We start from the raw sequence: 14,511 nt of genomic DNA, 5'->3' as shown, positions 1-14,511 counted from the left end.
GTTCTTTGGAGGAAGTAGTTGATTTTTTAGCCTCTTTGAAGGCTTGAGGCCTTTGTGGTCTTTTGTATTTGCTTGGGTTCCACTCCCCTTCTGAGCGTTTTTTTTTTATAAAATTTTTTACTTATCAAAAAAAAAAAAAAAAAATTTATTTGAACAGATAGGAGTCTTTGCACCTTAATCACCTCAACAATAGCCAACAAAAAGAATGTGGTATTTTTTTAAATAATAATACAGAATGTGGGATATCAGCTGATGCGTGTGCTAATGCCCTATATTCTGATTCAACACTTGATCTAGAAACAGTGGATTGCTTCTTAGTGGCCAAAGTGATGAGGTTAGAACCAAAGTAAACACACAAGCGATCATCTGGAGAACCAGCCCAATCAGCGTCAGAAAATCCCCTCAGATGTTCATCATGAGATTTAACAAGATGCATGCCAAAATGAGGAGTGTTTTTGATTTGCAGAAGAATCCTTATGACGACAACTAAGTGAGTCTCACGTGGCTGATGCATGAATTGGCAAACCTAATTCACAGAATATGTAAGATGATCTAGGCGTGTGATGGTGAGGTATTGCAGTGCACCAATGAGACGACTATTGGATGTGGCATTAACAAGGTCACCAGCATCATATAAGGATAATTTGGAACCAGCAACAACGGGTGATAAGCATTTAGCTAGAAGGAAATTAGCTTTCTTTAGAAGGCTGAGAGCATATTTTGATTGACTCATTTGGATGCCATGAGAATCACAGTAAACTTCAATCCCCAGGATGTAGTGTAATGACCCAAGTCTTTAATCTCAAGGTTCTTGTGCAGTTTGGTGAGGACTGTTGAGATGAAAGCATTGTTGGAACCAGTGATGAATATATTGTCCACATAGACAAGGAGAATAATGATATCATGGTCAGCATAGTGGAGAAACATAGACGCGTCAGTCTTGCTTTGAACAAATCTGAAGCACTAAAGCCATCAAACCATGTTCTTGGAGATTGTCACAACCCATAAATGGATTTGTGAAGATGACAAACATGATTAGGAAAATCCTTGTCTATAAAACCTGGTGGTTGCTGTTGACTTTAAGATATAATCAAATCAAGAGTAAGTAATAAAGAAAAAGAGAAGAAAGCGGATGAGAGAAAAAGAGAGATAGGGAAAGAGAGAAAGAATGAAAAGAATAGTTTCATCCTTCCACCACATTCTATTTTTAATAAAAAGGTTCAGAAATTAAACATAAGCCCCAACATTATATAAGCAATAACAAATAAGCCCCTGACAACACTCCTCCTCAAGCTAGTGCAAAGATATATATCATGCCCAGCTTGACTAACATATTTTGCAAGCAAGTCTTGCTCACACCCTTAGTCAAAACATTGGCAACAGAAGAAATATAATATAGAAGAAAGAGAATAAATATGTAAAAGGTTTGAATGAGATGTATATACACTCATTCACAACTCCCATATTTATATACTAAAAAGAGCACATGTTAATATTACAATAAAAGAAACTAAATAAAATCATTGCATATTTTATGCCTAGACATATGCATAAATAAAGTCAAATCCATGATTTGTGACTATCATATCTCAGAAAATATGGTCAGTCACATCCCATGATTTGGGCTTACCATATCTCGGCTAACACTCCCCCTCAAGTTGGTGCGTGGATGTCTGAGACGCCCAACTTGGACAATGCATCATTAAACACGGTCTTGCCAATACGTGCCAATCCGATCAACAAATCAAAGTGTCTCCTCAGACCATAAACATTTAACAATGTCTCCTCAGACCCAAAACAACCAACCATGTTTCCTCAGACCGTAAACCACCAACAATGTCTGCTCAGACCATTTCCCTTTATACACGTTTAAAATATGTAGATAAAATAATCAACAATGTCTCCTCAAACCATTCCCCTTCATACATATGTTTAAACAATGTAGATGAAAGAATCAACAATGTCTCCTCAGACCATAAAAAAAAACGACGACATCTCAGACCATTTCCGAATAGCCAGATGGGGGATGTCTCCTTAAACCATTCTCGAATGAGTGGTGCCGAACTTGCAATGCCCTCATTGCAGTCGGACCACCCTAGCTCTAATAACAAGAAGAAAGAGAATATAGAAGAAAGAGAATAAATATGTAAAAGGTTTGAATGAGATGTATATACACTCATTCACAACTCTCATATTTATATACTAAAAAGAGCACATGTTAATATTACAATAAAAGAAACTAAATAAAATCATTGCATATTCTATGCCTAGACATATGCGTAAATAAAGTCAAATCCATGATTTATGGCTATCATATCTCAGAAAATATGGTAAGTCACATCCCATGATTTGGGCTTATCATATCTCGGCTAACAGCAACCTAATCATGTGTATTGACCTATGGAGTACAAATCAACCCAAGACGAAGCTTTTCCTTGATGAAGTGTCGATCGACTTCAATGTGCTTTGTCCTGTCATGTTGAACTGGATTTTGGGCAATGCTAATAGTAGCCTTGTTGTCACAATACAACTTCATTGACTCGCGAACAGGATAACCCAACTCACGCAATATCGTACGTAGCCATAACAACTCACAAACTCCATGTGTCATGGATCTAAACTCAGCCTCTGCACTAGATCTAGCTACTACTTACTGTTTCTTGCTTCGCCATGAAACAAGATTACCTCCAACAAATGTGCAATATACTGAAGTAGATTGCCGATCTTTGACAGACCCTGCCCAATCAGCATTAGTATAGGCTTCAACACGCAAGTGGCCATGACAACCAAACAATATCCCTTTACCAGGTGAACCCTTGAGGTAGCGAAGTACATGATGAACTGCCTCAAGGTGAGGTGTACGTGGAGCATGCATAAACTGACTAATCACACTAACAACGTAGGCAATATCCGGGCACGTGATAGATAAGTAAATCAGTCTCCCAACCAATCGTTGAAATCTTCCCACATCATCTAATGGGTCTCCATCTACATCATTAAGCCTATGGTTCTGCTCACTGGGAATATCACTAGGTCTAGCTCCAAGCCAACCTGTTTCAGCTAACAAATCTAACACATACTTCCGTTGAGAAATGAACACCCCTTTCTTCGATCTGCACACCTCGATGCCAAGAAAGCATCTCAATGATCCTTGCAAACAAATCCCATCTTGGAGTCTCTTCAAAACCCTTCACACTCACTAGGGTTTATACAAACTTGCCCTAGGGTTTCAACTATACACCTAGAGCTTTGCAAACCATGCTCTGATACCATGTTGACTTTAAGATATAATCAAATCAAGAGTAAGTGATAAAGAAAAAGAAAAAGAAAAAGAGAAGAAAGTGGATGAGAGAAAAAGAGAGAGAGATGGGGAAAAAGAGAGAGAATGAAAAGAATACTTTCATCCTTCCACCACATTCTATTTATAATAACAAGTTTCAGAAATTACACATAAGCCCCAACATTATATAAGTAATAACAAATAAGCCCTGACAATAGTTGCTTCATATAACTGTTTCATGAAGAATGCCATGTAGGAAGGCATTTTTAACGTCAAGTTAACAAATAGGCCAGTAGCAATTTATGGCAAGAGAGGACAAGTCGAATAGTAGGGGATTTAACAACCGAGCTAAATGTTTCATTAAAATCCTGCCCATATTCTTGATGGTAACCTTTTGCAACAAGTCTGGTCTTGTATCATTCTAAAGAGCCATCATCTTGTAGGCTCATCAACAAGAGAATGAACTACACTTGGGAGGCATCTTGGCAGTGAGTGTCTGGTCACATGACCTGTAAAGAGGTCCCTAGGTTGAAGAGTACCATCACAAAGTCGAGTAACCATGGGATGTACAGATCTGGCTAGTTCTAACGGCGGTTGGGTTGAGTTAGGACATGGTAATGGGTCAACAAGGTTTGTAGCACTAGGCTATGAGGGTAAAATACATCGCCTTTACTAAGTGATAACAGCTTTTGGTGGCAGTGTAGGAACGGTAATTGATGGGACTGTGGTAACAGTTGGTGGTGTAGGTAACAATGATGGAGGTAGGAGCAAACCACGAGATGTAGGTAATGTAGATTCAATTGGTGCAACCCAATCTTCAAGCATTATGGATGGCTTAAGAGGACCAGTTGTAAGTAATTGAGCAAATGGGAATACATCTTCATTGAACCGAACATGGCGAGAGAAGTATACTTTACCAGTTTGTGTGTCAAGGCACCAATATCCTTTTTGTTGGGTTCCATAGCCCAAGAAAACACATGGCACCGATTATGGAGAAAGTTTGTCTTTCCTTAAATAGCCTAGGGAGGGAAAACATCGACACCCAAATGTGTGCAGTGTAGCATAATCTGGAGGTCGATTAAAGAGCATCTCATAAGGTGATTTGTGTTGTAACCCAAGAGAAGGTAATCTGTTTATAAGGTAAATTGAAGTAGAAAAGGCTTCCATCCAAAATTTACGTGGAAGGAACGCATGATGACAAAGAGCAAGACCATGTTCAACAATATGACGATGCTTGCGTTTTGCCTTGCCATTTTGTGCTTAAGTATGAGGGCATGTGATACTATGTTCAATGCCACTATTGGTGAGAAGAGCTGTAAAAACTTTGTTAATATACTCCTTTCCTCCATCAGTTTGAAGATACTTTATAGTGGTGTCAAATTGATTTTCAACAGCAAGCTTAAATTTGCGAAAGTAGTCAAAAGTTTCAGATTTTTGAATTGATGGATATATCCATGTATATCTAGAAAAATCTACAAAAATTAGATAATAGCAAAAACCACCGTGAGACAATTCAGGAGCAAGCCCACACAAATCTGAGTGAATGAGATGTAAAGGGCGGGAGATTCTGTAGTGATCTTAAAAATGGCAAGCGACAACTTTTATTAATGGAACAACTTAAGCAACTAGAAATATTATTGTTTCTAACAAAAGACAAGCATTTATTTATAACTAAATAATCAAGAACACGTGGTCCAGGGTGGCCCAGACGCTTATGCCAATTATCAAGAGAAGTATTCTTTCGAACCATGGCTGCAATGACATTGGAAGAAGGAGAAGGACAATGGTGTTGGAGCATCCTTTGGCTGTGACGAGCCGAGCCGAGCCTGAGCAGCCCAGAACTCAGCTTGTTTTCAGCCCTATCCCTTACTATAAATCTGATGTATTTAGAAAATTTGCCCCACCACTTCTGAATGAATTTCCAAACACCAACACCACCAGGAATCCGCACCTCCATGGAACACCAACCTCTCCTTTCCTCACCATATCTGCAAGCAACCACTCTCCTCCAAAGTTTGTGTCTCTCCACCCCAAACCTCCATAGCCACTTTCCCATAAGGGCCTCATTGAATGGCTCAAGTCTCCTGGTACCCAAACCTCCCAACTGGATTGATCTACAAGCTTGGTCCGAACAAAACAAATGGTGAGATCATTACCAACATACCTTAATTAACCCCTATTGAAGATTTAATGGAGGAATCAGTGGAGGAAAATCTAAGGTAATTGATGTTGTTTCCTATTATTATTGAAGATTTGGTGTTACTAGAGGAATCAATAGAGAAAAATCCTCCTTGTTTCCTATTTTCTAATTCTTTCCATTCTCATAATTTCTTCTCCTATATAAAGGAGCTTCCACCATTGTATTGTATATGAATTGAGAGAGTATTATAAAAGTGATGTAGCCCTCTGGGCTATTTGTGCCGTGGATGTAGGCCCTAGTGGCTGAACCACGTAATATCTATGTGCTCTACTTGTTTTATTTATCTCTTCCCTTCCGTTTTATGCTTTACAACAACCCCTATGTATCTAAGTTAGTAAAGTTTACAATTAATAATATTGTATAACCGACTGCACCAAGAAAAATGCTAGATTTTCTTTAAGCATCTACAGTGTTAATACATACATACATATATATATATATATATATATATATATTGGAAAAGAGTAGGACACTGAACTTGACAATCAGAAAAGTTATGGGAGTTCGAGTTTGTAGAGATCTTTAGGTTTCAATACTTGAATAAAATTGCTTATTTATGTCCTTTACTTGCCTAACTCAATGAGATTCTTATCAGGCACACAAACATTGTTATCTAAGAATTATAAATATATTTTACAATTAGCAATGAACTTGGTCGAGTTTGTGTTCCAGTATTTTACAAATTAACCCATTCACGGTCCACATAGAACAATTAGATCTGGACAGTTTTATGGAACTCTCAAAACCTAAATAGTAACAGCATGAGGATAAAGAATATATGCAGGCATCGAAAAAGAAAAAACATAAACTAACACTCAAAATATTTCAGGTTTATCACGCATAACATCTCAATTTAAGAATTTTGTATGCAGATATAGAAATCGCCAACAAATTCTAGTGTCCAGAAACATAATCAGTCCAAAAGAATATAGAAAGCAAAGTCAACTGCGCCTATTCTAATAGCATATCAATCTCTTATTATTGGTTCACATAGAAATAAGAATCTCCTGAAGCAAGAACCTTTTGTATAAATGTAGCAGATCTTAAAAGCTGACAAATATCAACCAAAAGTTCCACTAAGTTCATCCTAAATTGCACAAGGCCATCAGGCAGGTCAAGTGTTCCTTTCTCATCATTAAAAGTAGAATCGTCCACCTGTCAAAGGCAAAGTCTAAATTAATCAACTTTTTAGTCTAAAAAAAAAAAAGGAAAGAAGAGAGAGAGAAGCAGAAGTGGTATGGAAAGAAAGCTGCTTTGGTAAATAGAAATACCTTCCTAATAATGTAATACTTTTAAATGATGCACTGCTTGGTATTTGATACAACAGTTACCAAAGCATATAGATCAAAACACACAAAAGAAAAAATAGAAAAGAAAGTAAAATATCAAAAAATAACAAGAAAATAAATTACAGAAAATAATGCTGCTTTAAACACTAAACCTTTAAAGGGGAGAGAAGGCACCCGCCAGGGGGGCTAATAGGCCTGATAAAGTTATATGGAAAGATAGAAAGAGGGATTTCTCTATCAACAGATTGCCATTTTTTATTCTTCCTTTTTTTTTTTCCTTTTTTTTTTTAATAAGTAATGTTGAATTAGAAAGCACCAACGGGTCAGTGGCCTAGCGGTATCGGCCTCTTATCTCCCAAAGAGAGGTCAGGGGTTTAAGTCTCAGAAGAGACGTGTGTGTGTACACCAACTAGGAAAAAAAAGAAAAAATTAGAAAGCATTCAAAGGGGGAACGCAGCCCACAAAGGATACACAAGGGCCAGGTGGGGCCCCTAAACTCTAAACATATCCAAGGAATCAACAATTTCCCCCACTGATTTACAATTTCTCCCAAAGACCCAACAAAAAAGAGAACTAATAATAGAGAATTTCACGCCCCAATAGGAGTTGCCCGCCATCAAAAGGTCTATTATTCCGTTCCATCCATAGACACCACCACATACACAGGGGCACGACCCTCCAAAAGTCACGTGCTTGGGGGCCCACTGTACAACCTCTCCAAGCCTCAATCACGCCTCTAGAACACCAAGGCATAACCTACTGAACCCCAAACATCACCAAAATCATATCCCAACTATCCCGGGCCACCACAATGAAGCAAGAGGTGATCGACCCGTTCTCCATCACTTTCGCACATACAGCACCAGTTAGCAGTAATCTCTCTCCTCAAATTGTCCAGCATCAGAATCCTACCCAAGACAAGTGTCCAAGCAAAAAAAAAAAAAAAAAAGCTAACAGCCTTCCATGGGAAAGCAGGTCCCGCAGAACCCGATAATCTCCCATAGAAAGAGAAAACATCAAACCACTACCACTATCCACCTCCTGATGATAAAGCACCTCTAAAAGACCCCACAACCTCCTCAATCTCCCAGTCCTAAAAGTGTCTCAAAAAGCGCACATCCCAAGTAATCCTTCCGTTATCAAGCCGATAACAGTCTGCGACCAAGGCATGTCTACCCCGAGCAATCCTGAAATGCGAGGGGAAAGTGCATGCAACAATCACCACACAAAGTATCCTCCCAAAAATGGATGCCCCTACCAACCCCAACTATCAATATCCCACCCCTACTGGATGAATTTACAAACACCAACACTCCAGGAGCCCTCACCTCCAATGAGCACCAACTCCCCTCCCCAAATCTGTTGGAAATAACCCTCCTCCAAAGACTATGTCTCTCCTTCCCTAATGTCCACAAACACTTTCCCAACAAGGTCTTATTGAAAGGCACCAATCTTCTAATTCTCAGGCCATGCAACTGAATGGGCCTACAAACCTACTCCTAGCGAACAAAATGGAATTTAAACTCCTCTCACAAACCACCCCAAAGAAAGTTACGCAGGAGCCTCTCAATCCTCTCAGCCACTGAGGAGGAATCTGAAAAAGGGAGAAAATTAGTCCGAAGACTAAACAAAGTACTCTTCATCAGGGTACCTCACAAGCCTCCTCTCAAACCTCTCAACCACAGGATCCCTTCCTCCCGTCCTTCTCAAGGACAACCCCAACGGCAGCCCCATATATGAGATAGGGAAAGATCCAACTCCACAACAAAGAGTATAGGCTAAGTCAAAGATTTCTGCAACTTCTCCAACTGGAACCGGCACACTCTTACCCACATTTATTTTCAAGCCAAAGACTGCATGAAAACAAATCAATACGCACCACAGATATCTCATCTGTGACACCTCAGCATCACAGAAGACTAAGTGTCGTTTGCAGATAACAAATGGGAAATCTCCACCTGACTAGTAGACTCCCACCAACCCTGAAACCTCTGATAAAGCCCAACTCCACTGCCTCCTCATCAGTCCAACTCCACAGTTGTGATTCAAAATTTTCTCAAATTTTTGCCTTGTATTTTACTTTTTTACAATTTTTTAAAAATTTTCAGACTTATTTATTTTGTATTTTCTGTTTAACTAATTATCATGTGTAAATGCTAATTTTTTGTGATATAACACATGTCACAATTCATAATTCTCTCCAAATCTTTAACTCGTACCTTTTTTTACTAAATTTTTTATTTTTAGATTTATTTTGTATTTTTATTTTCTGTTTTGTAATTCTCATTTGTAACTGCTAACTATACACCCGTTATATATGTTGTGTGTGACAAAAAAATTAATAAAAGATTTGTGATTTTTTGCAAAAATACGTATCATTCACAATATGGAGAAGTTGGAAAGGGTGGTAGCGGTAGTGTCAAACCTTCCGACAGGTAGGACAACGATGGAGTGGGACTAGGGCAGCAGGAACGATCATTTTGGGTGGAACTTTAGTGCTCCAGAAGATAATGATAGGCACAAAATGAGATGTTTCTTATGTGGTAGAGTTGTTAGTGGCGGTGTTACCCAATTTAAATAGCATTTTACTCATAAGAAAGGGAATGTAGCAGGATGTCTAAAAGTAAGCAGATTTGTCAGAGAATGAATGATGCAACAAGTAAAGGCGGGGATAGAAAGGAAGAATGATAAATAAAAGAGAGAGAGAACTACAGGGACAGTTGAGGAGGGACTATGATAAGTAGCATGATCAGTTTGTTGATCTTGGCGATTCAAATGATGAGGCGAAGATGACCAAGGTTCATCCCAAAAGGAGTGGCATTGGATGTTGAGGGAGTGATGGAAAGCTTAAGTCAGTTTTTCTTAGAAGCCATTTGTCCTATTTTGGATGTTTTATTAAGGCATTGCATCCCGTTCACAGTTTTTCTCAAAAAATGTCTATGATGCATCTCTATGTGATTCCTTTTTTTTTCCTTCAAGTACTTCAATCCTATTAAAGATATAGGCGACTTGCAACCTTGTATAAAGTCCAACTTTAATTTTTAGTTCTTATATTTCTCTCTTTGTGATGGAACATTGAATTATTTTGTTCAGCATAAACACTACTTACAGGGAAGGAAGGGGGTGGTGGTGGGGGGTTTGGGGTGTTTTCTCACACATACATGACCTGATATGCCATCAAAGCAACCCTCCTCCTTCAACAACTTTCCACATTCTCTCTCATCAATCTCCCCTAATTGATACTTCAAAAGCAGTTTTCTCACTTCACGTTTCCTATATCAACCTCTTTCCAGGTAAACTTAAAACCATATATTCTCAAGGAATGCATTGCTCTCCTGTCAGCATGTGACTTTAAACAATCCATTCAAACTCAACAATTTCTGTATGCGGGTTTTGATAGTTTTTCATTGTTGTTTGATTATATTGAAAATTATAATTTTTAAGTTCAATAGGTTAATTTATAATTTTGTTGTAAATTAGAATTTTAATCATATGCATGCACGTCCACTTTTACTAGTATACAAAAATATGAAGAAGATTTTGCAAAAAAAAAAAAAAAAACATGGCTACCACCTAGAAGAATAATTGTTCTTCAATAGGAACAAACCAACAAGAGAAATAGATTGCACATTGAAATAAAATAGATTACCAAACCACACCAGAAACAAAGCGGATAGACAAACAAAAAACCTGAGCGCGCAATAGAAGAGCATCAAGTAACGCTGAAAATACAGACGAAAACATATCTTCCACATTTTTTCTTTCGGTTCCATTGTCCACATCAAGGCCAAGAATATAGCTTGCAAGGCTACTCCTGGGAATGAAGATAAAGAAACTTGTAATTACAAAGCTTTGAGTTTGAAGCAAGACTGACAGAAGTTTCTAATCATAGACACCTTGCAGAAACTATATATTAAAATCTAGCATAGCAAGTTTGACCATCTTCAAAAACAGAGGATTGCAAAGATAAAGGAAATCATAGGCCTAAAGATCATCCTAAAACTAAAAGAAACAGATCGGGAGTGAAAAGAAGATGCAGTATAAACAAATATCTCCAAATAATGATATCCACTTCTTCAGAGCTACATGAACTATGAACAACAAACAAAGTCACTAAACTCGCTCCAACCATGTGGAGTATCTGGATAATATATACCATAATTGTGTACACGACTGCACATAAACACAAATACACGAGTGTCTATGGAGCTATTGGGGAAGAGATCCATTGCCTCCTCACATTGTCAAATGTGTGCCTATAGTAGGGAGTAAAAGAGCAGTAAGTGCCATGCTCCAATATATTCCTCAAAAGAGGTCTGTGAGCTTCTTAGTGAAATATTTTGAGGGAGGCCACTTGGGATAACGTGTTACATGGACTCAAATACGAGTTGTCAGACGTGCATATTAGCCTAAAGGGACGTGGCTAAATTTTCATATTTCTTATTAGCCTTCTTCTATTTCCTAAGATCAATTATATTTATGTAACATAGAGCATTTAACACTGGCAATTCAGTCATTTGGAAATAATAGTTCAACAATTTTTTTTTTTGATAAGTCATTTGGAAATAATAGTTCAACAATAGGAATATATTACAAGAGGTTTAAGTAAAATATATATATAGTAAAGTTGAAGGATTGAATACTACAACTATTGAACCTAAAAACCCTCCCCCTCCCCCATTCCAAATAAAAACAATAAATAAATGAAATTAAAGAGGATAAAATGTACCAGAACTGCAAAGTTGAGTTCGCAATCTCCCAGTCTTCACATGGAAATGCTACACAACTGCAAGAATATTAAATCTGTCAGATGTAGAAAAATGCCTGAATATAGGACATTAAAATCCTTTTTTTCGGTGAATAGGGGCATTATAATCTTGATGCACTTTGGATGTGTGAATGGCAATAACTGACAAACTCGGAGGAGAATTAGTAAAACATGCTCCACTTGTCAGATGCCTCTTTTTTCTATTAATTCCTACCAGCAGATGTACGTAACTTTTTTAAAAAAAAACGTGTCCAATCTGATTTCTGAACAATTCCCTAATGTCACATAATTTCCATATAAACTCTTGGTCCGGGGCAGAGATTTAAGCAAATTGGAGGCACCTAGGGCACATTTGGTGCATGTTGAGAAACCAGATCTCACATACGTATAACACTATTTTTTTCAAGTGAAGTTTAACATTTAAAAAAAGGGTGAAAACTGAAACTGACCTCATAAGTGCATCTGCAAGTGCAAGTGCTTCAGAACTTGCTTCTACAATCAGAGATGGTGCCTAATGTACATTCATGAAGTGTAAAAAGTCATTAGCAATAGCGCTAGGAGCTTGTTTAGCTGGAGCAGCCCGCACATTAATGAAGTGTAAACAATAATATTCTTAAATAATTGTAAGATGCAAAATTATATAAAAGATCATACTCCAAAAAGAATTCCAAATACTTACAGCCTGACCAATTTCTGACATCAAGCATGCAAGACCACCAATTACTTTCTCATCTCCATTAGTAAGGGCTGGTAGAAGAAGTACTTCTTTAAGAAATCCAATTCTACATAACAAAACCTGTGGTAACCCCTAAAATAGTAGGGACAACAGAAGTATAATAAGATCAACTAGAAATGCAAAGCAAAGATGTCAAATATCTAAGCATAACTTCCCTGCAATTATTGAAGTCAGAATGAAAACAAAACAAATTACAAAATTGAACAATGTTTTTAGAAAGGTATTAGAATTGTGAACACATTCCAATTAACTGTATAAAAAACACATTCTCCTTTCGTCCAGTGAGAGAAAAGGGACACAGAAACATTATATTTTGTTATGAATTAAGGTTGTTGTGTTGGCAATTTCAGTGATCAAAACATGCATTGTAATCTATTGGCCATATTGACTTGTCTACTGATTTACTTGAGAGAGATGCGGTTGAAGCTACTGATAGAGGACTACATGATGATGAGATGGAAATTACAAATTGATACGGGACCAACGGCCTTTATCAAATTGGATCACACATTAGGACAAGGTAAGGGCCTTCAATTAAAATGGATAAATGAACTTGATTGACATTAACTTGGATACTTTGGGTGAAGTACAAAGTATTTTCAAATATAGAAATCTGTTTTAGTCGGAATGGAACAAATTTTGAGTGGGCTTAGGCTCAATATCCACCTAGGCTGTTAAATTTAGTAAAAACATTGACCTTTCTGGAGCCATAACAACTTATATATTTGGAATCTAGTGATTAGATTTACATTGCCAGAAAATAAATAAGTTCTCAAGCAATATATAATTTGCATAATTTAGAGTTTGACTGGCCCGTTTTGAGTAAGCCTCAAAAGTCAGGTCGTGTGTGCAGTCTTTTGAACAAAGACACAGTGAAAAACAAAAGAGTAGTATACCGGTATAGGCACTCCAAAAAGTTGTGTGCTGGTGCACTATTGATCCTGTACCGGTACACCTCCTGGAGCAAAAAAAAAAAGAGTTTCTAAGTCCGAATTTTTTTCTAATTCATCCAGGGCTTGTCCAAAACTTTTCAAATTGAATTCTAATCACTCTAAGACCTGGAAGAGAATTTAAAGCCTTATAAAATATCTATAGGGATTCTAACATATACACACCAAAAAAAACTAGTAATTCAGCATTCTCTCAAACATGACAATGGGTACTTGAAATGTGAGGTTTTGGGAGATTTGTGGACTTTGATTCCTTCTCACTCATAGAACTAATTTCTGATCTATCGCATATATTCTTGCCTACTCGACTTTGATTTAACAGTATCTCAGGAGTTGATTTTGTTTAGAAAGTACTATACAAAATTAATAATCCATAGCCACTTACAAAAACAATGTGACCTTGATTCAAAGAGATAATCAAGTATCCAACATGCAAATCCTAATGAAGAAAAAATCAGCCTGAACGTGACAGAGAGGGGGGCAAGCAGAATATAAGCAAACAAAAAATAAGGAAAACAATAAGGAAAAAGATTATAAACCATACATGTGTTTAAATTTATATTTATTTAGATATACATTTGTAAATTGTTCAACAGTTTTGTTTTATGGAAATGAAAACAAAATTAGAAATTTAAAAATACTCATAACCTCTTTCACAAATAAATTGTTTATAAGTTGCCAGTTCAAACAAGTTCAGTTTTAGGACAGATGATATTCCTATTAGGTTTGGAAGCTTTTAGCAGATGATGACATAGACGGCTAACAAAATGGATTAACAAGATAATAGCAACTAAGAGAATATTTGATGAGTAGTGCAAAATTATTTTACCTATAAATAAAAAATAAAGGGGACATACAAAGTTGTACTAGCTATCGTGGTATTGAACTAATGAATTATTCCATTAAACTTTGGAGAGAATGATTGAACAACCAAGACATGACACTAGTTCTCTGAAAATCAATTTGGATATATGTTGGGCAGGTCAATAATGGAGACTATTTACTTATTGAGACTAATTGAAAGATGTAGAGAGAACAAAAAAGATCTTCGTATGACTTTATTGATTCCAAGAAAACATGTGATAGGCCACCTAGAAATCTAATATGGGGGGTTTTAGAAAGGGATATATTGATATTGTAAAGGACGCGTATGATAGAAACTATAGTTAGAATGCCTTTAGGAAACACGTGAAGTTCTAATTAATGTAGGCTTACATCAAGAGTCAGAATTAAGCTTATATTTTTATTTTTTTTTTGATAAGTAAAAATGTATTAGAAAGCGTTCAAA

General features: G+C 37.0%; 1 protein-coding gene across 12 annotated transcripts in view; it reads right to left on the bottom strand.

The window, feature by feature from the left end:
* The window catches only part of LOC132315592 (transportin MOS14), an 80,238-nt gene that overhangs the window by 51,823 nt on the left and 13,904 nt on the right, over positions 1–14,511 (bottom strand). For all 12 annotated transcript variants that reach the window (XR_009483728.1, XR_009483731.1, XR_009483727.1 and 9 more), the window contains 5 exons: positions 12,217–12,345; positions 11,987–12,048; positions 11,499–11,555; positions 10,460–10,583; positions 6,501–6,635 (listed from right to left, as the gene is read on the bottom strand). Coding sequence is in view for 7 of the 12 variants with exons in the window: in XM_059813915.1 (XP_059669898.1) it covers positions 6,501–6,635; positions 10,460–10,583; positions 11,499–11,555; positions 11,987–12,048; positions 12,217–12,345 (507 nt within the window). In the remaining 5 variants the exon portion in view is untranslated. The remainder of the gene's footprint in view (positions 1–6,500; positions 6,636–10,459; positions 10,584–11,498; positions 11,556–11,986; positions 12,049–12,216; positions 12,346–14,511) is intronic.

Source organism: Cornus florida, unplaced genomic scaffold (genome assembly GCF_030987335.1).
Source record: "Cornus florida cultivar Cherokee Brave unplaced genomic scaffold, ASM3098733v1 CherokeeBrave_3.0.0_Hap2_Chr07, whole genome shotgun sequence".
Classification (NCBI taxonomy): domain Eukaryota; kingdom Viridiplantae; phylum Streptophyta; class Magnoliopsida; order Cornales; family Cornaceae; genus Cornus; species Cornus florida.
Note: the sequence above shows the minus strand (reverse complement) of the source record. Positions and strands in the feature narration are given on the sequence as shown.